Source organism: Capra hircus, chromosome 6 (assembly GCF_001704415.2).
Source record: "Capra hircus breed San Clemente chromosome 6, ASM170441v1, whole genome shotgun sequence".
In the NCBI taxonomy this organism is placed as follows: domain Eukaryota; kingdom Metazoa; phylum Chordata; class Mammalia; order Artiodactyla; family Bovidae; genus Capra; species Capra hircus.
The window spans coordinates 112,057,428-112,083,210 of NC_030813.1; the positions used below are offsets into that span (position 1 = coordinate 112,057,428).

The window sequence follows — 25,783 nt, forward strand, 5'->3', positions numbered from 1 at the left end:
ACCATGTACTAATAGCAGGCTCCCCTTTAAAAAAAAATAAAGCATCAGCTACCAAACTGTTTTTCTTTGTGATACTGAAAGGTCATTAGCTTTCTGATTTCTACTAAATCACCATATTATTTCATTACACAAAGATGAGTTATTTTTAATTAATATAAGAACAAAAGAAAAATTGGAAAGATTCTTTGGGTAGTATAATAATCACCCACGGAGCAAAAAAAAAAAAAAAAAAAAAAGAGAGAGAGAGAGAGAAAATGAAACGCTTTGGAATATTCTAAAAATAAATGTGCATAATTAGCATCTGGACGAAGGCCACACAGCTAAGCTACATTTCCCAGAAAGTGATATTTTTCATCACAGTATAGAAATATTCATTACCGGAGCTGGCAAATGTATTGCCACAGAGTAGAGTCAGATGGGTGATCTAAATAATTAAAGCTTGAAACCCAGAGAGCTGAGTTCAGGATAATGTCCCCGTGTGGGAGGGGGTGCCATGTGAGAGGGAGTGCTCCAGCAGGGAGGAGGAGGCAACGGAGGAGAACCTTGGTTTCTTAATTTGAATAGTAAAAAAAAAAACAAACACCTTATCAATTCATAGGAAGAATGGGATTCTTTTTGATTTAAAACCAATCTGGCATGCACAGCATGATATCTTCAGAGCAACTGACTATGTTCACTTCTGAAAAAAGTTTCGGTCTGAGAAAGAAATGGAGGAAATATATGAAAGGCTCCTTGCAATATGCATTTTTATTTTCAGTGGCTACAGGCTTGGGAAGTAGCTCCTTCATTACAGCCAAGCTTAATTATCACGGGTTTCTTTTTTCTCTGAAAGCATAAGGAACTGGTGCGTTTTTCTTGAATGACCTAAAAGTAACAGGAGCTCACTTGTGTCCGACTCTTTGCAGCCCCATGGACTGTAGCCCGCCGGGCTCCTCTGTCCGTGGGATTTTCCAGGCAAGAGTACTGGAACGGGGTGCCATCTCCTTCTCCAGGGGATCTTCCTGACCCAGGGATCGGACCCGTGTCTCCTATGTCTCTTGCATCAGCAGGCGGATTCTTTATCGCTAGCGCCACGTGGAAAGCCCAAAAGTAGCACCGTGTATGTGTGTGTGTTAGTTGCTCAGTCGCAGAATACTGGAGTGGGTTGCCATTCCCTTTTCCGGGGAAAGTAACACTAAGCCTACACAAAGGACACTGAGGCAACAGAAAAAGGCTTTCCCTGCAGCGCTCGGGCTTTATAATGCTAGAAATGGCTCCTGTATCCACAAGGTGATGTAAAAGTTTGGTGTCTTCAAAAATAAGTGAGTCATGGGCAGAGTAAACCATCACCCAGGTGACCATTCCTTTCCACAGAGCAAAACTCTCAAGACCAGCACGCTCCAACACATGCAGTGGGAATCTTCCTTATCCCAGACTGACAGCTTTTCTCTCCGCTCAATGGTTAAAAAGGGAAAGTGGGAAAAACCCTCCTCCTGTTCCACATTTAAAATGTCTGTGGATGATAATCAAGACACCATAAACTCAATGGCATTGGATGATTCGTTTTTGCATTTATATAAGCATTTTCTTTGCCTGTGGTTTTTAACACCCCTGTGGGCACCAGAAAGGTGAAATTGCACCAAGATCAAAGAATACTTTAAATAATAAATGTTTTATATCTACTCTTTCAGCAAAATAGTGTGTAAGTAGCAGACACATCTTCAGTTTTATAATTTAGGCTTCCACAATTAACCCTGATAATTCAGCTTCTCTTAACTATAAAGAGAAGGATGTCATTTGTGTTTTCGGCTAAAAGAAAGAACTGGTCTTGTTGATGTTACAAATTAGTTTCACACTGAGTCTTAGTCAAAATGCAGTGAACTAGTGTTCACTAAAATAAACTTCCATTTGCCAGATTCTTTGACTAAATATTTATTCTTACTAATTTTTCTGCTTGGGAGATGATATAAAGGGATTGTCTATAGTGTTCCTTTTATACTTTTGTATTCCTTAAAGATTATGACTAGTTGAATTGTGGTTTGTTGATTTTCCCCCTGCTTCTTAATATTTGAATTCAGCTTTAAAAACTTTAACTTCAGTAACAAAGCACAAATACTGACTTCACAATAATAGAAGAATGTTCTTTTAGTTGTAGGATATCCCTGAGTATCAAAACCAAAGTTCTATGTAATGTATATCATCATGGGCTAGAGTGAATTACACATAGTATCTTTCGAGTGGTGTATATTTGAAAGTTACTAATAGTCTTTAACACATTACTGACCAGAGACATATTAACACCACAGGCATTAGTTTCTAAAAAAAATCCCCCAGACAATAATGTGTTAAGGGGCTTGTCACAAGAAAGAGATTTGAAGCATGTGTAGCGGCTGGATGGCATCACCGACTCGATGTACATGAGTTTGGGTGAACTCTGGGAGTTGGTGATGGACAGGGAGGCCTGGTGTGCTGTGGTTCATGGGGTCGTAAAGAGTCAGAAACCACTGAGCAACTGAACTGAAGTGAGTGATGGATGGCGGTCTTCCCTGGTGGTGCAGACAGTAAAGAATCCGCCTGCAATGTGGGAGAGCTGGGTTCGATCCCTGGGTCAGGAAGATCCCCTGGAGGAGGGCATGGCAACCCACTCCAGTATTTTTGCATGGGAAATCCCATGGACAGAGGAGCTTGGGGGGCTACAGTCCATGGGGTCGCAAAGAGTTGGATACAACTGAGTGACTAAGCATAGTGATGGATGTTAACTAAACTTATTAGTAATCACCTCACAATATGTATATATATCAAATCAACATGTTATAAACGTAACACAAATACACTGTTACGTATAAGTGGTGTAAGTGTTAGTCGCTCAGTGGTGTCCGACACTCTGTGAATCCATGGACTGTAGCCCTCCAGACCCCTCAGTCCCCAGAATTCTCCAGGCAAGAATAATGGAGTGGGTTGTCATTCCCTTCTCCAGGGGATCTTCCCAACCCAGGGATAAAACCTGTGTCTCCCACCTAACAGGTAGAGTCTTTACCAGAGAAGTCTGTTAAATGTCAATTATATCTCAATTAAAAAAAAAAGAAAAAAACACCTAAATTGTAATTTTGTAGCCTAAGTTTGATAGGCAGCCAAAACTCTCTTCTCTTTCTTGAAGGTTTATCCTGTTTGACTTTCTTGGGGTCTGTATCAAATGAACAGGGCTCCCCCAGAGAGTCTTGCTGGGTTACAAACCAAAAAGATGACCTCACAGGGCTGCTCGTATCTGACATGTGAGAGGTCAGCTTAAAGTTCCAGAAGAAAACCCTAATCAGCATCCTGCAGCACACCCAGAGAAGAGCAAGCCTTGTCGCCGAGCCCAGCCCGTACCTTGGTAAACATGGGCTTCCCATGCTGGGTGACCATCACGCACTGGTCGCAGTCCACGGTGATGGATGAGTTGTGGTAGGACTCTTTCGAGTGTTTGAGAATGTAATACAGGTCGGTCACCCCTCCTTCAAACACAGTGCTAAAATAACGAGGGATGAGGGTCCTGCCGATAGCTGGAAGAGACACAAAGAGAAACAAACCATCAACACTAATGTCCGGATCGTCCCATATACCCCACGCCACGGCCAGACCTCCAACTGGATACAGATCATAGCAAGAGGCAAAGTTTTTCTCCTTACCAACTGCCATATCCCTTACAGCTTACAGCTAATAAAATCGAATCTATTCACGAAGAATCTATGCAGTCATCTCTCCAGATCTGGCATCCATCAATAATGTAAGAGTTAGTACTTTAAACATAAAGGGGGAAATGCTGATGACTTTTGACCTCATGGATATTCTCTAAGTTAAGATATTTTCAAAAAATAAAACATATCCAATCCACTTGGACTTTTCAATGGATTGCACGCCAGTTACTCAATCATGTTTTATCAGTAGTAGTAGTCATAATAATATAAGTTTTGATAATGTAATGCTTTGTGGGCTATGAATTATTTTGGGGCTTCACTCGCTCACTGGATCTTTAGCACAAAGTCAAAAGACTAGGGAACTGTAGGAAGCACAACGATTATCATAAAAGAAAAAGTTATTAGGAATGTTTGAAAGTCACGTGACTTATGAGGAGATAACTGGGGTCTCTAATGTCAAATCTGCAAACGCCCATAGGAGTTTGGGATGGACATGTACACACTGTTATATTTAAAACGAGTAACCAGCAAGGACCTACTGTATGGCACAGGGAACTCTGTTCAACGTTATGTGGCAGTCTGGATGGGAAGGGAGTTTGGGGGTGAATGGATATTATGTATATGTATGGTTGAATCCCTTTGCAGTTCACCTGAAACTATCACAATATTGTTAATCAGATATACTCCAATATAAAATAAAAACTTAAAAAAAATCTATCTACATTGAAACACTTTCCAACACCATGTCTCAAGCTGCTTTAATGAATGGATATCTTTAACAAGTGATCCCTATCTGTATACAAAGAAATCCATACCTACGTGAATGCACACTGCTCTATCTGCTTCTGGAGTTGAAAGAAAATCTCTTTCCAGAATCAAAGGGCCATCTTAAGAAAACTTGATACCTTCTACTTGGTCTAAATTGGTCTCTTTCATTCTGCGTGTCCTATCCTGTCCCATTTTAGTCTGAGGGATTCGTAAGTAGCTGGGTCTCTCTGATATATGATGCTTAGAAACAGCTAACAAGCCCTTGCTTTAGCAGAGATTTTAAATCCTCTTACACTGAAAATCCCAACTCATAATATCAGGAATTTTGCCTATGTGCAGATTTTGAGGCAAAGTACTAAAGCACTCTCAAGTGATTCAAGATTTTAATACATCTCTTACATTTACTATATAAGGCTTCCTGAAAGACAAAAATAATGTTTAAGATAAATACATTACCAAAGAGTGCTTTAGTAGGAAAGATCATTCAATCATCACTTGAATGTTTAAAAGTGTTTAATTTCATTTTAAAAGAATCAGTATTAATCCATTTTGTATGAATCTATATCTCTTTTGTACACGGATTTGGAAAAAATACTATAAAAAGAATACTCTGCCAAATGTTTTCTGAAGTGATCGCTAAAGAATCCCAATGTGAATGCCTAGTCTCTGAATAATTTATATAGTTGTTATTGCTTCATATTTACTGCAGTGAAATCAATCAACAAGTGTGTGCTGAATATTCCAGGATCTTTGGCAATTTCATCCTAAATAATCCTTATACATACACTTCCTAAATACTGCCTAATCCCCAATAGTGCATGTTTATCTGCTAAATATAAAATTCAAAGAAGAGTCATTTGAGTCCGTCATATCCTTAAACATATGCATAGCTGATATGTCATAAAGAAAACTTTGCTAATATGAAAAACCTTATTGTACTTTGCTAAACAGCTAAAATTAATTAAACGCATTTCAAATATTCCAAGTTAAAACTAATTACCATAAATCAGCTCTAGCAATTTGACATTTTGGGATCTGTACTGTGGAAAGTAAACACACACCATAAAAATATAGATGTAGGGTGAAAATATTTCACTACAATATCCAAGGAATTGTCACATTAAAAAGGTTGTGCAAATAAACATCATTGGATTAGCCACATTATCATTTATTCATGAATCATGCACAATTTAATTTCTCTGTAGTAGTGTTTGCTATATGTAAGCATTATTTTCATTCATAGTTTAAGGAAATTCAAATGGGAAAAACCTTCAAAATTCCTTAACTTTCAATTGAAATTTTTCAATCTTTTTTTGTGTGATGAAAGTCACATAAAACAAAGCGTACTATTTTAAAAGTATGCTTACTTTGCTGGGCAACTCTCACCATCACCCACCTCCTGAAGTTTTCACCTTCCTAAACTGAAACTCCGTCCCCTTTAAATACTAGCTCCCCCTCCCTGCCTCCTGACCCCCTGTTCCCTGGCATCTAACAATCTGCTTTCTGACTCTATGAATGTGACTACTCTAGGTGACGTGTATAAGGGGAATTATAGGGTATCTGTGTGCGTCTGGTATGGCCTCTCTGACTCCAGATAATGCACAGGCTCTATACTCAATAGACGTAGAGGGTGGCGACTTTGCTTCACTGAATCTGCTCCATCACTGAAGGAGATGATTGTTAAGGATACCTGAGGGTTGTTTTCAGTCCCGTGTCCTTTGTGGGACTACATCTACCATTTTCCCGCTGTCTGACCTGGACCGTCATGCACGAAGCTCTGTTATCCTCTGTGGTAGACTAGCTACTCTGATGACCCCACTGCATCACAGCAGTGGGGTTCACAACCTTCCATATGTAGCCTCCTCTTTTCAGATCGGCCTGGATCCTGTGATCTGCTTTCATAAATAGAAGGTGGCTTACTTCACTCTGTATAAGCTCTAGGTTCATCTACCTCATTAGAACTGAGTCAAGCCCATTCCTTTTTATGGCTGAGTAATATTCCACTGGAGCTTCCTAGGAGGCTAGTGGTAAAGAATCTGGCTGTCAATGCAGGAACACATAAGAGGTTCAGGTTCAATTCCTGGGTCGGGACAATCTCCTGGAGGAGGGCATGGCAACCCACTCCAGTATTCTTGTCTGGAGAATCCCCATGGACAGAGGAGCCTGGTGACTTCAGTCCACAGGGTTGCAAACAGTGGGACATGACTGAAGTGACTTAGCAATCACACATGCAATATTCCACTGTGTCTGTGCATCACAACTTCTTCATCCATCCATCTGTTGACGGACACCTAGGTTGCTTCCATGTCCTAGCTATTGTAAATCATGCTGCGGTGAACACTGGGGTACATGTGTCTTTTTCAATTACAGTTTTCTCAGGATATCTGCCCAGCCTTGGGAATGCTGGGTCATAGTGTAGTTTCATTCCTAGTTTTTCAAGCAATCTCTGCACCATTCTCCATAGTGGTTGTATCAATTTGCAGTCCCACCAACAGGGCAAGAGGGATCCCCTTTCTTAGCACTGTCTCCAGCATCTGGTTTTTGAAGATTACACAGAGTGAAATAAATCCAGAAGAAAAAGACAAATATCCTATATTAACGTATTTATATAGAGTCTAGAAAGAGGGTACTGATGAACCTACCCGCGGGGCAGAAATGGAAAGGCAGACACAGAGAACTGACTTGTGGACACAGTCGGGGAACCAGAGAGGGGGACGAATGGAGAGAGGGCACTGACGTGTGTGCAGTACCCTGTGTAAAACAGTCAGTGGAAACTTGCTGCATGATGCAGGGAGCTCAAATCCGAATTCTGTGACAACCTAGAGGGGTGGGAAATTAAAATACACTCGCTCCCTCGGAAGAAAAGCTATAAGCAATGTAGACGGCATGTTAAAAAGCTGCGACATTACTTTGTTGACAAAGGTCCATCTAGTCAAAGCTATGGTTTTTTCCAGTAGTCAAGTATGGATGTGAGAGTTGGACTATAAAGAAAGCTGAGCACCGAAGAATTGATGCTTTTGAACTGTGGTCTTGGAGAAGACTCTTGAGAGTCCCTTGGACTGCAAGGAGATCCAACCAGTCCATTCTAAAGGAAATCAGCCCTTAATATTCATTGGAAGGACTGATGCTGAAGCTGAAGCTCCAATACTTTGGTCACCTGATGCAAAGAGCTGACTCATTAGAAAAGGCCCTAATGCTGAGAAAGATTGAAGGCAGGGGGAGAAGGGAATGACAGAGGATGGAGATGGCTGGATGGAAATCACTGTCTCAAAGGACATGAGTTTGAGCAAGCTGTGGGAGATGGTGAAGGACAGGGAAGCCTGGCGTGCGGCAGTCCATGGGGGCGCAAAGAATCGGACATGACTGAGTGACTGAACAACAGAGAGGCGGGATGGAGTGGGGGGAGGGCGGGAGGTTCAAGGGGGAGGAGACATGCCTATACCTGTGGCTGATTCATGTTGACATATGGTAGAAACCAACACAATATTGTAAAGTGATTATCCTCCAATTAAAAATAAATAAATAAAAAAAATATATAAGGTGGCACAAGTAACCTTGTGTCTATTGGGGCCCAAACCTGGGAAGGCCTAGATGCTTCCACCTTGAGCTTAAGGGAAAAACCGGTTGCTATGTGCAAAGTCCAACTACTCTTAAAACTGCCATCCTGCAAGAAGCCCAACCTAGCCACGTGGAACAGTCGCACGAAGGGGAGTACAAAGGACAACATCCCCAGTTGAGCATCCAGCCAACAGCCAGCAGTAGCTTGCATGAGGAAGGACGTTCTGGACACTTGAGCCCCCAAAGAGCTGCCTTGAGCATGTCTCACATGGATCAGAAGCGAGCTGCCTTCCAGAGACTTTGCCCAAACTGCAGAATCATGGGTCAATAAAACAAGCATCTTGGGGCATTTCTAAATACAGCAAAGGTTAATCACAGCAGACTTTCAATCTCTTAGGCTACAAAGATGGGCGAATTGGAATTCTTCCCTGGAAGAGGATAGTTTTGCCACGAAAAGCATGTGAATTGTAGAAATTCTGTACAGAGGAAGCAGATCAGAGAGACTGACTCTGTGGACTGATGCGGGTCTCATCTTAGCTGGGACAGAAGCCAACTCCATCTCTTGGAGTTTTCGCTTATGCGAAATATGTACCCCTACTTTTTTGCTCGAGTTTGTGTTAGATTTCTGTGATTAGTGAACAGAGATATCTTGATTCATGTTGTCCTGTTTCAGCATGGAATAAAGAGCGGACACACAAAATAAAGAGAAAGTGATAAGAAAAAGTTGTCAAAGACTATACCTGTATTTTAATCGTTGCTCCTACAAACTTGGGTTTCCCTGACGGCTCAGTGGTAAACAATCCACCTGCCAATGCTGGAGACGCAGGTTCGATCTTTGGGTTGGGAAGATCCCTGGAGAAGGAGATGACAAGCCACTCTAATTTTCCTGCCTGGGAAATCCCTTGGACAGAGGAGCCTGGGGGGCCACGGCCCATGGGGCCGCAGAGCTGGACATGATTCAGCAACTAAAACACAGCAACAAACTTAGAGCCTTAAAGTCCACCTGTCTATCTACCCTCTATCATTTATCTATCATCTATTACTTATCTTATAGTTCTGACAGTCTGACGTGGGTCTTGCTGGGCCCAAATTAAGGTGTCAGCAGGGCTGTGCTCCTTTCTAGAGGCTCTAGGGGAGACTCACTTTTCCTGCTCTTCCAGCATCCACAGGCTCTCTCTTACTGCCTGACTGTGGCCACTTCCTCCATCTTCAGAGTCAGCAGTGGTGGGCGGGCTCTACGTGGTCTTATCCTCGCCTCCTCCTCTGCCTCCCTCTCCCACTGTGAAGGGCCCTCGTGAGTGCAGCGTGCCTGTACGTGTGCTCGGTTGCTTCAGGCGTGTCTGACTCCTTGCGACCCCACAGACTGTAGCCCGCCAGGCTCCTCTGCCCGTGGGACTCTCCAGGCACAAATACTGAAGTGGGCTGCCGTGGCCCCCTCCGTGGGGGTCTTCCTGAGCCAGGGATTGAACCCAGGTTTCCTGCATCTCCTTCCCTGCAGGCAGGTTCTTTACCCACTGAGTCACCTGGGAGGCCCCCCCCCCCCCCGAGCACACTGGGCCCACCCAAATAATCCAAGATCATTGCCCACCTCGAGATCCTTCATTTAATCGCATCTGCAAAGTTCATTTTGCCGAAAGGTAACGTCTTCATAGGTTCCAGGGGTTAGGACTGAACTTTTCTGGGAGGCTGTTATTCTGCCTGCCATCAAAGAGCTTCTGTTCTACAAGGGAGTGGAGTCAGAAACACAGCACACATATGCACAGCAGACGCAGCATTTAACGCGCAATGAATGGGAAGAGAAACCAGACAAAAGAATTGCATGTGTTTGAGGAGCCCGCTCGATAGCGCGTTCATTGATTTCCTCTATAAACCTGTACAGAGCAGGTGCAACGCTCCTTGGCAGGTGCTGGAAACAAAGATAGATTTTTGTCCTTGTCTCAACACCTCATTTCTAATAACAAATATCTAAGTATCTGTAACATAATGTAAAAATAAGGTTTAAAAATAGATTCGTGATTTTGAACTTTGCCGTTTTCTCCTGAATCCTGAATTTGATGTACGATTTTATTACTTTTGAGGCACTAAGATTAAAATGTCCTTTTAATTTAATAAATGGTGCATCCACACCACCAAGCCTAATATAAATGACTTTAAAGTGAACATTTCAGATTTAGACCCTGTGGACCCCTAATTCATCAGCCATACCAATTCTGAATCTATTTAAGTTGCATACTGTCCCACTCATAAGCTACACCTATGCTTTACATTGATACATTAATCCTTGGAATAAAAAATAATTTTAAGTATTGATATGATAAATCTACATTTGTGCCTCCATGAAAGGGATTGTATCTTTCAAATATACTTGAAAAGAGATTAAGATTCTAATAATTATAAAAGTGATTCTATTTTTCTAACACATTTAGGTCAAAGCTCCAAAAAACTGGAAAGAGGGAGTGTGGAGAGTCAGATAGCATGAGAAGATTTTCTGTGATATTATGTGAGTGGAATACTGTATATGTTATTTATCCATGTGTTTATGAAACAGAAAAGATCACAGATTAAATTATTCAGGAGTCTGAAATGTGTATAAAGAATGTTTAAACAATGCTCTACCTTGTAGGTAAACACGATTAGTTCAGAATAGCTAACAATTTGTGTGTGTGTGTGTGTGTGTGTCTGTGTGTGTGTGTGTATGCTATTTGCTAAGTTGTGTCTGACTCTGCAATCGCATGGACTATAGCCCACCAGTTCCTCAGTCCATAGGAATTCCCAGGCAAGAATACTGGAGTGAGTTGCCATTTCCTTCCTCAGGGAATCTTCCCAACCCAGGGACTGAACCCTGGTCTCCTGCATTGCAGACAGATTCTTTACCATCTGAGCCACCAGGAAAGCCCATTATCCAAAGGGAATTTGGTGCTGAGCTCTGAATTCCAGTTCCTCGGGAAGTTTTCCCTTGTTGTTCTGTTTGTCCCCAACTATTGGCCCCACTTCCCCAGAAATTCTTGCTGGGAAAATTGGAGGGCTGATGGAACTGTGGAGGCAAGATCTAGCTTCTCTTTTTTCTCATAAGGGTTACTTGTAGACATTGAGCTGTCTACAGGATACCTGTAGATATTAGCTGATTTCCCCCCTATTTAGAAACCAAATGGTACACATTGGTAGCTCTTAATCACTGAGAAGATATAAGCATCCGCCTTTTGGAGCAGTTTGTCTCTGCTAATAATTATGAAATGCTTTTCTTAAACTCTTGAGGATGTTTAGAAGGAATTCACATGAAGGAAATTGCAAGAAGAAAATAATCACATGAGAAAACGTTCAAACTAGTAACCAAAATACATATTAGAATAAAATTAAAAAGATTAATTTTTAATTAATCTCACCACCTGATGAGGCTGTGGTGAAATGAGCATACTCAGATACTTCTAGGGAAATCAATGTAACAATTACTCCTAGTGTGGGGAGTGTCTAACTCTCAGATAGCTTATTAGACGTGAGGCTAAGCTCTTGGTAAAGATCCTGGCCAAACTGAGGTTCTAGTGTTCAGATCTTACGTGCCCCCAAAACCATTGTCCATTGTGAAGACCTTTTGGTTCGGGGTCATCCCTTATATTCTAAATGCCTATAACTTCACCTTTCAAAGAAAATTCACTCCAAAAAATGTAAAAGGTTGAGGGAATTAAATGAAAATGGGGAATAAGAACAATGCATAACTAACAATATATTAGGACCACTTCACTCTTGACAATTATTTAACTAGTGATTTTCTACCTCATTGGAAAAGGAAATCATACTACCATACTGTGCATTAGTGCTTTTAATTAGGCATAGTTAATTATTATAAAGCAATTGATAACTATGATTTTTAAACTTTTTTTTTCATAAACATGACAATGGATAAACCGGTTGCCTAAATCTGAGTAGTTTTTGTAGAGTTGTTCTAAAGCTGCAGTACCTCAAAAATTCAAAAGGAAATTCTACGAGAGATACCACTACGTCATATGTACAAAATTCTACTCATAATACATGTGAAGATTCAGTCAACTTTAGACTTCTCTGAATTCAGAAATTAGTAAATGCATTATGCTAACATAATGGGAATGCTCCTAGTACTGAAATAAACAATACTGATGTTTTTATTTATGGTCCTTGTGACATCATACACAGTAGCTCAGCTGTGTGTGACTCTGCAGCCCCATGGACTGTGGCCCACGGGAGCCTCTGTCCATGGGATTCTCCAGGCAAGAATGCTGGAGTGGGTTGCCGGCTGCTCCTCCAGAGGAACTTCCTGTCCCTGGGATTGAACTTGCATATCCTGCGGCTTCCGCATTGACAGGAAGATTCTTTACTACTGAGCCACCAAATATAACTATATAATGAAAACGATGGAATTAAAACATGCTTGAACTTTGATGGCGGTGATACAGGATTAAGGCAGATTTCTTTGTCTTGATGAAGGTAAAGCAAGCCCAAATCACTTGACTTTCATAAATTATTTTCATTGTCATGTACCTTTAACTACTTTTTGTAAACAGAGAGATCTGATTTAAACAGTCTTCTTTCTTGCTATTTCAAAGATTCTTTCATTCAATATACGTTTATTAAGTACCTGCTATGGGCCCAACATTGTTCTAGGTGCTGGAGATAAATAGCAGACAAGTGGGAAGACAGAATAAAACTGGTAGGGAAGGAAGGCAGGCTGGTTTAGGTTGGCTGGTCTGCAACGCTGCAGTGGTGAGGTTTTGATGGAGCTGAGTCTAGGCTGGACAGGTCATGTGAGCATCTGGGAACGAAAAGGTCCTATAAGGCAAAAGCCCTAAGACAGAAATGAGCTGGAATTGAATGAGCCTGGTGTGTCCCAGGGTCAGAAAGAAGGAAGTGTGGCGGGACCACAGTCCCGGAGAGTGAGATGACAGGAGAGTTCAGAAAAGGAGGTGGGGCCAGACTATCCAGAAACTTCTTGGCTGCTGCAAAGACTGGCAGCTCAATCTCAGTGCAGATCAACAGCACTTTCAGGCTTTAGCCAATGATGTGATCAGACAGACTTACTCTGTTTTTCAATGTATTATATTATATTACGATCTGATGAAGTTGCTGCTTTTAAATGTGTCATCCATCTGTCAACACGGTTCCAAAATGCCACAAAATTTTTTGTTCCTCCCAGAAATCTAATAGGCATTTTTCTTCCGTTTTCTACCAGAAGACTTCTATTCGACACCACTTAGCAGAGATGCTGGAAGTACAGTGAAGACTGTGATAAATCTCATCCCGCTCTTAGGGAGCTTCTGGTCAAGTGATTCTTAGAGCTGTGAGTTCATTAATTAAGGACAAATATAATAGGATGCAACTCACGGCTTGTTCTTGTTCTCCATTGTTTATTCATTCTGGACACACAAATGGAACCCATACGTATTTGCTGAATGAGTGAGTGCAATCCATGAATGGATTTACAGTTTAAAAGTTCCAAGAATTTACGTGTAAGACTTCCCTCATTTCACCTTATTTAATTCACCCAGTGATTGGGCATAATCAGATAACTTTGGTCCGTGATTTTTTTTCAGCTATACCACAGAGTGTTTTTCTCACTTATGTGCCTCTCATGATGGGCAAAATTCTTTATTTCTTTGACCCACAGTTTTGATAACGACATTGTGCAAGGGAAGTCTACAGCCACTGTGCACCTCTCACCACGAATCAGTACCCTATAGGTATGAAATTGAAACCCTTGAGTAACTTCCAGATCAAATCCATGTCCTAGTTACTGTACCTAATGACACGAGCCAGTGTTGATGAGAAGAGTGAGGCGTCAGAGAAACCCCCGAGCTGAAGGATGAAAGTGAAAGTCACTCAGTTGTATCTGACTCTTTGCGACCCCATGGAATATACAGTCCATGGGATTCTCCAGGCCAGAATACTGGAGTGGGTAGCCTTTCCCTTCTCCAGGGGATCTTCCCAACCTGAGAACTGAACCTATGTCTCCCACATTGCAGGTGGATTCTTTATCAGCTGAGTCACAAGGGAAACCCAAGAATTCTGGAGTAAGTAGCTTATCCCTTCTCCAGCGGATCTTCCTGAGCCAGGAATCGAGCTGGGGCCTCTTGCATCGCAGGTGTATTCTTTACCAACTGAGCCATCATGGAAACGTAGACACCAATCAGACACAAGGGACTGGAGGGAGGCCAAGGAGACAGCATGTGTATAAGGAGCGTGTGCATTTCCCATGGTTTGGGCTGAGGCCTTTTTTTAATCTTTAAAAATTAAAAAAAATTAAAGTTTTCTCTTTAATGTAAGCTGTTTTAAAAATCTTTATTGATTTTGCTTCTGTTGTACATTTTGTGGCTGTGGGGCATATGGGATCTTAGTTCCCCGACCAGGGATTGAACTGGCACCCTCTGCATTGGAAGGCAAAGTCTTAACTATTGGGCCACAAAGGAAGTAGCAACCAGAACTTATATATTTGTACTTTAGAAGAGTTTGTCTGGATGAACAATTACATAACCATGACATTTTCTCACTCTTTCCTTAGGACAGTATGATATTCTTTTAGTTATCCAAATTTTATAAAGTAGTTTACATCTGGCAGATTTATTTCTGCTCTATTATTTTTATTTAAATATTTTCATAACTGATACAGATACTGTTTATTCTTCTAGATAAACTTTAAGATAATTTTGCAAGTCCTGTCCCTCTACCAAGAAAAACTGGAAGGAGGTTTGTTTAAATTAAATGTGCTAAAAAAAATTTGACATCTTTAGAATACCCAATCATCCCGTAAAAGAAGATAAAATGTCCATTTGTTTAAATCTTTATTTCCACCTCACAATAATTCTGTAGCTTTCTATAAGTAGATAGCTAACAGTGCTTGAATATTTTAGTTATGCTGAATGGTTAATGTAATTTTTTTCATTATTTTTCTGTTTGGAACACAGACACTTACTTGAATGCTCTTACTATTTTAATAGTCTTTTGGAAGATTGCTTTTTCTAGGTGAAGAAATCTATGTATTTCCTTCTTTTCAATATATTTATATCATTAATTTCTCATTTTACTACACTAGTTGGAATAGCTCTTCCAGGACAAAAGGGAAAATAATGAGGTAAGTAGTAGGCTTTCTTTTTTTCCCCTGATTTTTTTGAGCATTTCCTCTAAGAGTAAGGGAAGTACTTTTTGTTGATTTGAGATCTGATCGTTTAACTTACTATGGAAAGAGAAACAAATTATTTTTGTAACTCTTGTGTTTATGATTTTGTCCTTTTTAATCCTGATGAATGTCTAATTTGATCAAGTGCTTCCTCACTTATTATTGAGTTGGCTGTCTAAGTTCCTTTAGAAAATTACCTATTAATATATTTGCAGTTATTAAATAATTTTTGCACTTGGTATAAACCTTTTTCTTGTGCACACATATATTTTTAAATAAAGTTTTGTATAAATCCGTGATTTTATTAGTTTCTTTAACAAAGACCCATGAAAGCAGTGCTTTATATGAGGCGTTAGTCTAGGTACTAACTTAGAATGGTGGGGCAAGAGACCACCTCACATTTAGTCCAGGGACTCCGGTATTTTCTAATTCCAGTGCGTTTCTGAAGATCTTAAGAAGCACCCCTAGCTAGTTCCATACTTCAAAAATACTATTAAAAAAGAAAATGTTTAGCATGCTTCTCTGATTTGAGTAAAGTGAACTCAACTCATGGTGATACTGATTAGCTCCTGATTAGTGATTATGAATAACACTTAACATATGTGGGAAAAATATGATACCGTATACTAATAATTATTTAATAATGTAATAAGATTATCCATGATTATATTTCACACCCTCACTTTATAGCAGAAGAATCTGATGGCTAGAGAAGAATACTGCATAGCTACTTGGAGCCAGGGTAATATAAAGTAGAATGCTTATTCTTTTTTTTTTTTTTTTTTACTTTATTTTACTTTATAATACTGTATTGGTTTTGCCATACATTGACATGAATCCACCACGGGTGTACATGTGATCCCAAACATGAACCCCCCTCCCACCTCCCTCCCCACAACATCCCTCTGAGTCATCCCCGTGCACCAGCCCCAAGCATGCGGTATCCTGCATCGGACATAGGCTGCTTATTCTTTTTAACTGACCAAACCTTGTTTGTTTCTATGCCTGAATTTAATTTTTATTAATTTTTTAGTTACATGAGTGATCCACATGCAAAAAGTTAATACAGTGCGGTTGCAGAGACTCACTAACTGTTCACTAGATCTGATTTTTTTTTTCTAGGCGTAGAGTAGACCTCACTTCCTAAACTCCCTTATGGCTGGGAGGCTGCCTTATGATGGCGTTGAAACCAATGTCCAATGGATGTTTCTATTCTTTTCATTTTTTCCCACCAAGCAGACATCAAGGAAAACTATTCAACTTTCAGAAATAATGGATGAAATCATTCTATGTGTAACTGATAAGCTCTTTCCCAGCTGTAACAGCCAGGTGTTGAAGACCCAGGAGGGGATTCCATGGATCCCTGATAGCACACACTTTCTCCACAACTTCACCAGCACTGAATATTGTCAACTTTTGCATTTTTTCTGCCATTTAGATCACAAAGCATTTCCCTCACAATGTGATGACCCTCAACTATGCAGTTTTATGTATGTGTAGATGATGAAATTAAGTAATTAACCACAGACTTCCAACTCATGGGGTTAATGTTCCAAGTGAGTTATCCATATCTGACATTTTCAGATGGTTTGCCATTTTCTGGAACTTTTTTTTACCCCAAACCCCTTCATTTTACTAAAAGAAAAATAACTCCTCTAGGCTAGAGAAGCAAAAAAAAAAAAAAAAAATTCCATTCCTTGATTTTTCAAAGGTGCCAAACATCAAGAATTCTTATGAAATTATTTCAATATGATGATTTATTGGAACTGCTCAAGCTCAGACCCGTGGGGACACCATAAGTCATTCAATTCTGTGTTTTAATATCAGCACAGTTCAACTGAGTTAGAGGAAGGCTGCCAGAGAAACAGACATATGTGTATGATTTCAAACTTAATCGAAACCAGGGCTCGGCAACCTTTAGCAATGCCAAGAGTGGCGAAAGAGACCATTTCCTCTCTGTAGAGACAGGCAGACACGGGGAAACTGGGCCCGTCCCCAGGACTGGATATTACACAAGACGTTCCCTGTAAGGTGTTAAGTGGTCACTAAAATAGAAGCTAATAAAACATGACCCTTTAAAGTGGATTTTGAAGTCACGGGAAAGGTTTGTAGAATTAAAATAATAAACTGGCTGTCCCCACTGTTCTCCCAACTCCATTTCAGTCTCACCCATTCCCTTAATGTTTCCAGGCTCAGCACACCTTGAAACCATCATTCACGCAGCATCCTTTGCCTGTGACCCCCTAATCTTCCCTCTTCTGCTTCATCCTAAGGCCTAGGCAACCTTCAGTCTCAGCTCAAGGACCACATCCTATAGTGGAGCGTCCCTTTTCCCTTCTAGTTTTCCTCTCTGTCCTTAGTCCTCTTCTTTAAAATTATTACTATAATTTCGGCTGTGCCCGAGGTAAGTGAGATCTTATTTCTCAGACCAGGGATCAAACCTGTACCCCCTGCGGTGAAAGGGCAGAGTCCCAACCACTGGCTCGCCAGGGGAGCTCCTCTCCTTGGTACCCTTCAAGTGATTTTAAGCTTGAATGCTGTGGTCAAAGTTCTAAATTCATTGACTTTCTTGGTGACCTTGAACAAACCATTTATGCCCTTCACATCCCAGTTTCTTCATCTGTAGAAATGGGAGCAGCAGATCCACGCATTCAGTGAGCAGTTAGAGGTATTACTAGCATCATACGTGTAAAATATTTGGCACAGAGTTGGACTCTGTGAGCATTTAATGCATGTCATTGTTCCCATAACACTCCGTGTGTGCACGGACCATGCAGCTTTTACCCTGCAGCCCTGGCATCCTCCACTTTATTCTCTCTCCATCACTGACGGAGGTTCCCTGAAGGCAGAGAACATTTCTCCATCATCTTAGTATCACAGCACATTCGGGATGTGAATAGCTACTTAGGAGACGTTTGGCAAGTGGATGAAGGTAGATTTGGCATGTCTGCATAGAGAGGCTGCCAGCCCCAGCCTGGTTACGTGTACACGTGGGGTTTTAATGCAGAGGTGAAGCCACTTTCAGAGTTCAGGGCTGGAGGACCAACATCACAAGGAGAAGAAAGGAAGGTTTTAAGGTCCCATGTCTGGAATTTTCATATCTGGATGTTCTGGTCCAGATAATTAAGGATCAAAGATTAGTCATTTTGAAAGATTCATCTTGGGATTAAAGCTAATTTTGCATTTTATAAGTTTAAAAGTGTCTCAACTGAGACTCCTTAGTTTGAAGGGGCTTCCCCCTTACTGTATCTGTGGGACTGATTTACAAACATCCAAACTCCATAAACAAGAGCAGGCCTCTTTAAGAAAGACACTAAAGGGAAAGAACCCTGGAGAATGGGAACGACAACTCATTCCAGCCTTCTTGCCTGGACAATGCCATGGACAGAGGAGTCTCGTGGGCTACGGTCCACAGGGCTGCAAAGAGTTGGACATGACTGAAGCGACTTAGCATGCACGCATGAAAAGGGAAAGAAAGAGAGAAGGAAAGGAAGGAAAGAATGGAATGAAGGCAGAGAGAGAGAGAAAAAGAAAGACGGAAAGAAAGAAAGAAAGGCACCATCTGCAGGCCAAGTCGGCATTCCAGGGGCGTTTTACAGGGATGTAAAAATCCTTGGAAATGAGAAGCAGTAAAAGAGGTCAGCTTCGCATTCCACAGAAGTCCACTGGGGGCTGTGCTTCTGACCCTTAAACGGTGTCTACAAGCAAAGGAACAGCGATTCCGACAGTGAGTTCAATGTTGCGTAGGCTTTCTGGCAGCAGCGCTTAACAGCCCCACTGCACCCACCCGCATCTGGTGAAACCGCGTGGGTGCCAGCTGTTGGAGTCTGACACGCCGAGTGCAGGTTTCAGAGAAACCCGAGGATTCAGGCACGAGAAGGCAGCTTCTGAGTGCTCTGTGGGTTCTGGGATGGGTCTGGTTTGCCTGAGCCTTGGTACCCGGTTACCAGCATGATGCTAACATCTCTTGTGCGTTAAAAAGCAATTAAAAAAAAAAAAAAATCCCCTCACTACCCAGCATCATCCAATAGCCCCTCCCTGGCTGCCCAGCTCCTCTCAGTAAACAGACTGTGACTCGCCTCCCCTATCCCCAAGCTGAAAGGACGCTTTTGAGGGGAGGTGCCACCTCACAGGGAGGCGAGGGTCCTTGGACCGCAGGATCTGGAGCCGGGCCACTGCCTCCTGACAGGCACACGAGTCTGTCCTCACCCTCACTCCTCCCTTTCTCTTCTGTCACTATCAAGAACTGACAAAAAGGCCCAGGGACGCTCCTGGCCTTGTTGCTCCGAGGTCTCACTAGCCCTGACCTCGTTCGAGGAGTGGGCCATGAGGTCAAGAGTGTGCACTCAGAGCCTCCTGGCCTGAACTTGAATCCCATCTCCGCTGCTGTGTGACCTCGGGCAAGCTCAGTCACCCTGAACTCAGGTTCCTCATTTGTCAGATAAGGATGCGGACAGGGCCAGCCCCACAGGGGTGCTGTGCAGAGCACGTAAAAGCAACCACAGAATGTTCTCCCCTCTGGCTATTAAGTAATTATTAATCATATCCTAATTAATTTTCCTTCATAGAATTGATCACATGTAATATTTGTGTATTATCTGCTCCTTCGCTGGAATACAAGCTCCAAGAAGGGCGGAGCTGTGTCTGTTTGCTTCTGGCTGTATTGTCTCAGAACCCAGAGCAATATGGAACAAAGACTAGGAATTTACTATTTATAGAATGGCTGAATTTTGCATGGGTGAACAAAAAGACATCAGGCTTCCCAGACTGTGCTAGTGGTAAAAAAAAAAAAATCAAACCTGCCTGCTAATGCAGGATGAGACACAGGTTTGATCCCTGGGTTAGGAAGAACCCCTGGAGGAGGGCACGGCAACGCATTCCAGTATTCTTGCCTGGAGAATCCCATAGAGAGAGGAGCCTGGAGGGCTATAGTCCATGGGGTCACAAGGAGTTGGACTTGACTGAAGCAATTTAGCTTGCACACACGTTAAGACATTACTATCATTATTACTATTATTAGCATGCCATACCGATTAAATAGCATGGAGCATGCCTGCGTATTGAGGTTGTGTTCAACACACAGCGAATAAAGGCTAGAAAGAAAAAAGGAAGGAGGTGGTGGGCAAATGCAAGGAAGAGGAGCAAACACGTTCCCGAACAACTTCTGCATGGGAGGCAATGAGGCGAACGTGAGGCCAGCATTAGGGGAACGGGTGGGAGGGCCAGTGCCATTGAAATCCTTGGGTAAACACCCACATGTGAGCAGTGCTTGAGGACCAAGGAGACAAGGAGGACTCGTGTTGGGTGGGAGTTACTCCGGCTGCACAGGAGCGGCAGCAAGTTGGCTGCGTTTGGGATCTCGAGGCATCTCCTGAGCTATTTCCCAGGCTAGGCAATCAGGGGTGCAACTGCCTGCTTAGTAAAAGGTGCCCAGACCTTCCCATGAAGTGAGCTGGTGCTCGCCTCATCCTCTCCCTCATAGGTGGTTAGAGAAGAATCAGCTTGGGGTAGCATGAGAGACACAGCCATGAAACCAGATAGAACAGGGCCAAACCTACTTGCGCTGCTACAGGGAGCCACGGTGTAAGACAGTTAATGAGAATGGATCCATTTGCTCCTTGTCTCTGTAGACCCCTGCCCCTCCCCATCACGGTAGTTGTTCAGTTGCTGAGTTGTGTCTGGCTCTTCGCGACCCCATGGACTGCATGCAGACTGCCAGGCTCCACTGTCCTCCACTATTTCCCAGAGTTTGCTCAAATTCATGTTCATTGAGTCAGTGATGCTATCTAACTATCTCATCCTCTGCCATGCCCTTCTCCTTTTGCCTTCAATCGTTCACATCATCAAGGTCTTTTCCGTTGAGTTGACTCTTTGCATCATGTGGCCAAAGTACCGGACCTTCAGCTTTAGCATCAGTCCATGTCCCTACACATGTGTTATGTACCTTGGTGGCTGGTTATAAGCTAGTTCCATGGAGATAGTATTACTTACTTTCTAGATGACCTTAAGGATTAACTGAAATAGAAAAAGGCATTGACTATCTAGCTGAGCTCCCAGGACTCAATAGACTGTGGCAGGTAGGGGTACACAGTTGGGACCTCACACTCAGCAAGTCCTCAATAATTACTGAAAATGAGAACAAAGGTTGAAATCCAGATAGCTCATTAAAAATCATATAAATCTCTCACCATCAACATAATACTTTGGTCCCTTGATGCAAAGAGCCAACTCATTGGAAAAGACCCTGATGGTGGGAAAGATTGAAGGCAAAAAGAGAAGGGGGCGGCAGAGGATGAGAAGGTTAGGTAACAGACATGAATTTGAGCAAACTGCAGGAGAACAGGGGAGTGTGGTGTGTTGCAGTCTGTGGAGTCACAGAGAGTCAGACACGGCTTAGTGACTGAACAACAACAACCACCACAACCATCTACACACACACAAAAGATGATTCTAAGTGTTTTCACGAAAGGAACTTGCAAGACGGCTGCTTTTAAGGACAGAGGGGCTCAGGGTCTGTTCCCACCTTGCTCTCTCCTTTTCTAGCAAACGCAGAGCTAACTGCACTCACTGGTCTGCACTTCCAAACCTGTCCAAGATCCCAAAGATTAAAACCAGCAGAGCACAGTAACATGGGCACATTTTTCTTGCCTGCCTACCATTACTTTCTCAGTCTTTGGCAGCTCTTTGTATTCTTTTCATGGTTTACGTTGGAATGACAGCTGGCCGGAATGACAGAATGTACCTGGCTACTTTAATAGCATCTCTACAAAATTCTTCCTCCCTCCAGCTCCCCTTTTCTCCTTCCCCTCTTCCTCCCTCTCCCTTTCTTTCCTTTCCTCCAAGGTTTGTGTTTGCAGAATTTCACCCCCTTCCCCCAGAGGGACCATTTTAGCAGCATGGGTTTATGACTACTGTAAAGAAGAAAGTTTGAAAGGCAAAGTCAGAGACGTGATTCCCCAAGCTTTATAACAAACTCCTGTAAAACCTAACAAAAAACCACAGCCAGACATGAGCCGTGATGACAGAATGCAAGCCCATAAAGATGATGGAGATCAGACGGGACAGGCACTTTAGAGAAGCAAACACCTTCCTCGCAAACAGACAGAGCAGGCCTAACGCTGGAAAACCCTTCCCGGAAAGAAAAAAAAAAAAAAAAGAAGGTCTGAAGAAATAAGGACAAAAACATAAAATTCAAATGACAGCCCAGCCCAAGGAGATAAACCCAAGGCAGAAAGAATCCAATTTTACTAAATCAAACCGACATCTTTTCCTGACTTTAATTGACCTCAGTAAGCTGGATCCTAAACAAACATAAAATTAAGAAGTCGGTAGCATCCAGGGGGAGAAATGGACCATTCATGTGTAGACAATTGAAGTTTCGCTTTCTCGGAACTTTCTTGGTTCTGCACAGAAACGTGAACTCATTCACTCCATGGAGGTGGTGGTCGCAGTGCCCAGCGTGAGCTCGATTCAGGGTTCCTGAGCGTGCCCGTGGAAGGGTCAGAGCTGAGGCCTGGCTCCAGCCATCACGTATCAGTTCAGGCTTCCGTGGCGCTGTCATCATTGGAAAGAAATGTGCGCCGGAAGGGGAAGGGCAGCTAAGGGATGCAGCTTAGCAAGACGCCAAGGAAAGTTCTGTCCCCTGTTAACCTGGAAGCATTACCGTGGAGGAGGCGCCACAGTGACCTCTGTCACCCGAAGTCCCTTAGTCATCAAGGCATGCATGCTTTGAAAAAAATCTCCCCATAATCTGTCTGGTTTTCTTTTGCTGGACATTCTTGCTGACGCTTCTTCCTTCCTTTATTTTTTTTTCTGGGTAACTCTTCCTCTTCTTTAGCTTCTGACTTGGGAACTATTTCTTCCAAGGAGGAACTACTTCTCTGATTTCCACAGGTCAAGCTGCTTCGGTCTATTTCTTGCAAATTCTTTTGACAGCCTCCCCTTCTCTGTCATAGGATTTATCGTATCACAGTGGTTCTCCAACAGACTGCAACTTGGGGAGCTTGTTGAGATAAAGATTTCCAAACCTCACCTCCAAAAGCATTTGTTTCAGCAGGAGAGGGATGGGGCCAGGGTCTGGTATTTTTTAACAAGTATTCCAGATGCTTTGGTCACAGAGAATCCCTAGAGCATAATCAGAGACTCTGGTTTATCTAACTTCTCTCTGAGTCCTCTTCCTACGTCGGGTCCATGAGAACAGAAACCAAATCTGCGGAGGACTGATCTGAGCAATCGGCATTCAATAACAGCCACTCCCTGTTTTGTTTCTGTTCAGTTGCTAAGTCGTGTCTGACTCTCTGAGACCCCACGCATGGCAGCATGCAGGCTTCTCTGTTCATCACCAGCTCCCAGAGGCTGCTGAAACTCATGTCCATCGAGCCAGTGATGCCATCCAACCATCTCATCCTCTGCCGTCCCTTTCTCATCCTGCCTTCAATCTTTCCCCGCATCGGAGGCTTTTCCAATAAGTCGGCTGTTTGTATCAGGTAACCAAAGTATTGGAGCTTCAGCTTCAGCACCAGTCCTTCCAATGAATATGCAGGGTTGATTTCCTTTAGGATTCACTTTTTTGATTTTCTTGCAGTCCCAGGGACTCTCAAGAGTCTTCTCCAGCACCACAGTTTGAAAGCATCTATTCTTTGGCTCTCAGCCTTCTTTATGTTCCATCTCTCATAACTATACATGACTACTGGAAAAACCATAGCTTTGACTATATGGACCTTTGTCAGCAAAGTGACGTCTTTGCTTTTAAATAGGTTTACCATAGCTAGACTCCCTATATGTGTATGTAGGCATGTAGATGGCTGTGTATCTGTATATGTACATGTATACATCTGTATGTGCATATGTACACACACACACACACACACACACACACACACAGTCACAGAGTGAATATGGTATGGAGCTTTGTTTGGTAGGTTAGGTAGGTGGTAGGTAGGTTACCATTCCTCCGTTTGTTTGGTAGGTATGGTACGGAGCTGTGTCTGGCAGTCCTCCGTGTTTGACAGAGATGAGAATGATGTTGGCACGGAGCACTGAGGAGCAGAATCTCACAGCCTCTGGGCATGGAGCACTGAGGAGCAGAATCCCACAGCCTCTGGTTGTCATCACTGATTCTTCCATCATGTGTTGCCAAGAGAATGGACAGGATTCTCAGAAAGCAAAACCTTCACTTACTGGTGACTAGGTAAGAATGGCCACCTCTGTCCTGCCAGACACTCCACTGGGCTCCCCCTGCTGAGTCTTCCTGGGTGCAGACCCTGCCCAAGGAACCTCAGCACCACCCGGTGGGAGCGTTCCCCGGTGGCACTTCTGCTGAGAAAACAAATACTTCAGTTCCGAACAACCAAGACTGCGGTGGGGCCACGTGTCAAGATAATTCTAGGAAACATTGGAAAGACGAAGTCTCTTTTCTATCAGTCACACCCCCAAACTGTTATAAATCTGAGACTGCCCACACTCCACTTAACATGTTAGAATACAATTGAGTGCTGAGCTTTCCTCCAGGTTCATTATAGTGGGGACTTCGCTTGATGAATGTGCTGGAGATGAGGGACTTGCAGTAATCCAAGAAGGCAATTCCCAGAGCCAACAGGCCATTGTGAGCGTGTATGAATTGATAACCAGAGTGATCACTCGTGCAATTTCAGGCTGTGGAGATATGAACAATATCTCACTAGTGGATAATATCAGTTGTCAAGCATATGTTTTATAACCCCCAGGACTCCCTCTTGTTTTTGCAAGCTGCTGGTGGATATCTTCGATTTTTTTTTTTCCTAGCTGCATAAGACGTTGGAAAGGTTAGATTTCTTTTTTTCCCCTTCCTTGACCAGCGAGGTCAATAGTAGAAAAAATGTAAGCAGAAAAAAGTAGTGAAGACAGAAAAATAAAATTATGAAGAACCATTTCATCAGCCCTTTAAACACCACTGAAAACATTTCAAGTGCGTATTTTAGTATCTGTAGTTACTGTGACAAGAAACCTGCATATGTCAGAGGCACTTCTTTCTCTGCCTGAAAGATTATGAGGGTGAGATTTAATTGTCATGACATCTTTTAGCCCCAGTGTCTCAGGCTTCTGTAAGAAAGGAACCATGTCTGTTCACCTCCACATCTTGAATGCCCAAACCAGCACCCTCCACAGTTGCTAAATAATTGATGTGTTCATTCATCACCTTGGGTTTCTTTTTTTTTTTTTTTTAAATTTATTTATTTTAATTGGAGCCTAATTACTTTACAATATTGTAGGGTTTTCGCCATACATTGACATGAATCAGCCATGGGTGTACATGTGTCTCCCCTTCTGAAACCCCCTCCCACCTCCCTCCCCATCCCATCCCTTAGGGTCATCCCAGTGCACCAGCCCTGAGCACCCTGTCTCATGCATCAAACCTGGACTGGCGATCTATTTCACATATGATAATATACACGTTTCAATGCTACTCTCTCAAATCATCCCACCCTCGCCTCTCCCACAGAGTCCAAAAGACTGTTCTTTACATCTGTGTCTCTTTTGCTGTCTCACATATAGGGTCATCGTTACCATCTTTCTAAATTCCTTATATATGCGTTAGTATACAGTATTGGTGTTTTTCTTTCTGGCTTACTTCACTCTGTATAATAGGCTCCAGTTTCATCCATCTCATTAGAACTGGTTC

At 42.5% G+C, this 25,783-nt stretch overlaps 1 protein-coding gene across 7 annotated transcripts in view; it reads right to left on the reverse strand.

The window, feature by feature from the left end:
• LDB2 (LIM domain binding 2) overlaps positions 1 to 25,783 on the reverse strand; it is a 461,389-nt gene that overhangs the window by 80,470 nt on the left and 355,136 nt on the right. For all 7 annotated transcript variants that reach the window (XM_005681920.3, XM_005681918.3, XM_005681919.3 and 4 more), the window contains exon 3: positions 3,349 to 3,521. In XM_005681920.3, coding sequence (XP_005681977.2) covers positions 3,349 to 3,521 — 173 coding nt within the window. The remainder of the gene's footprint in view (positions 1 to 3,348; positions 3,522 to 25,783) is intronic.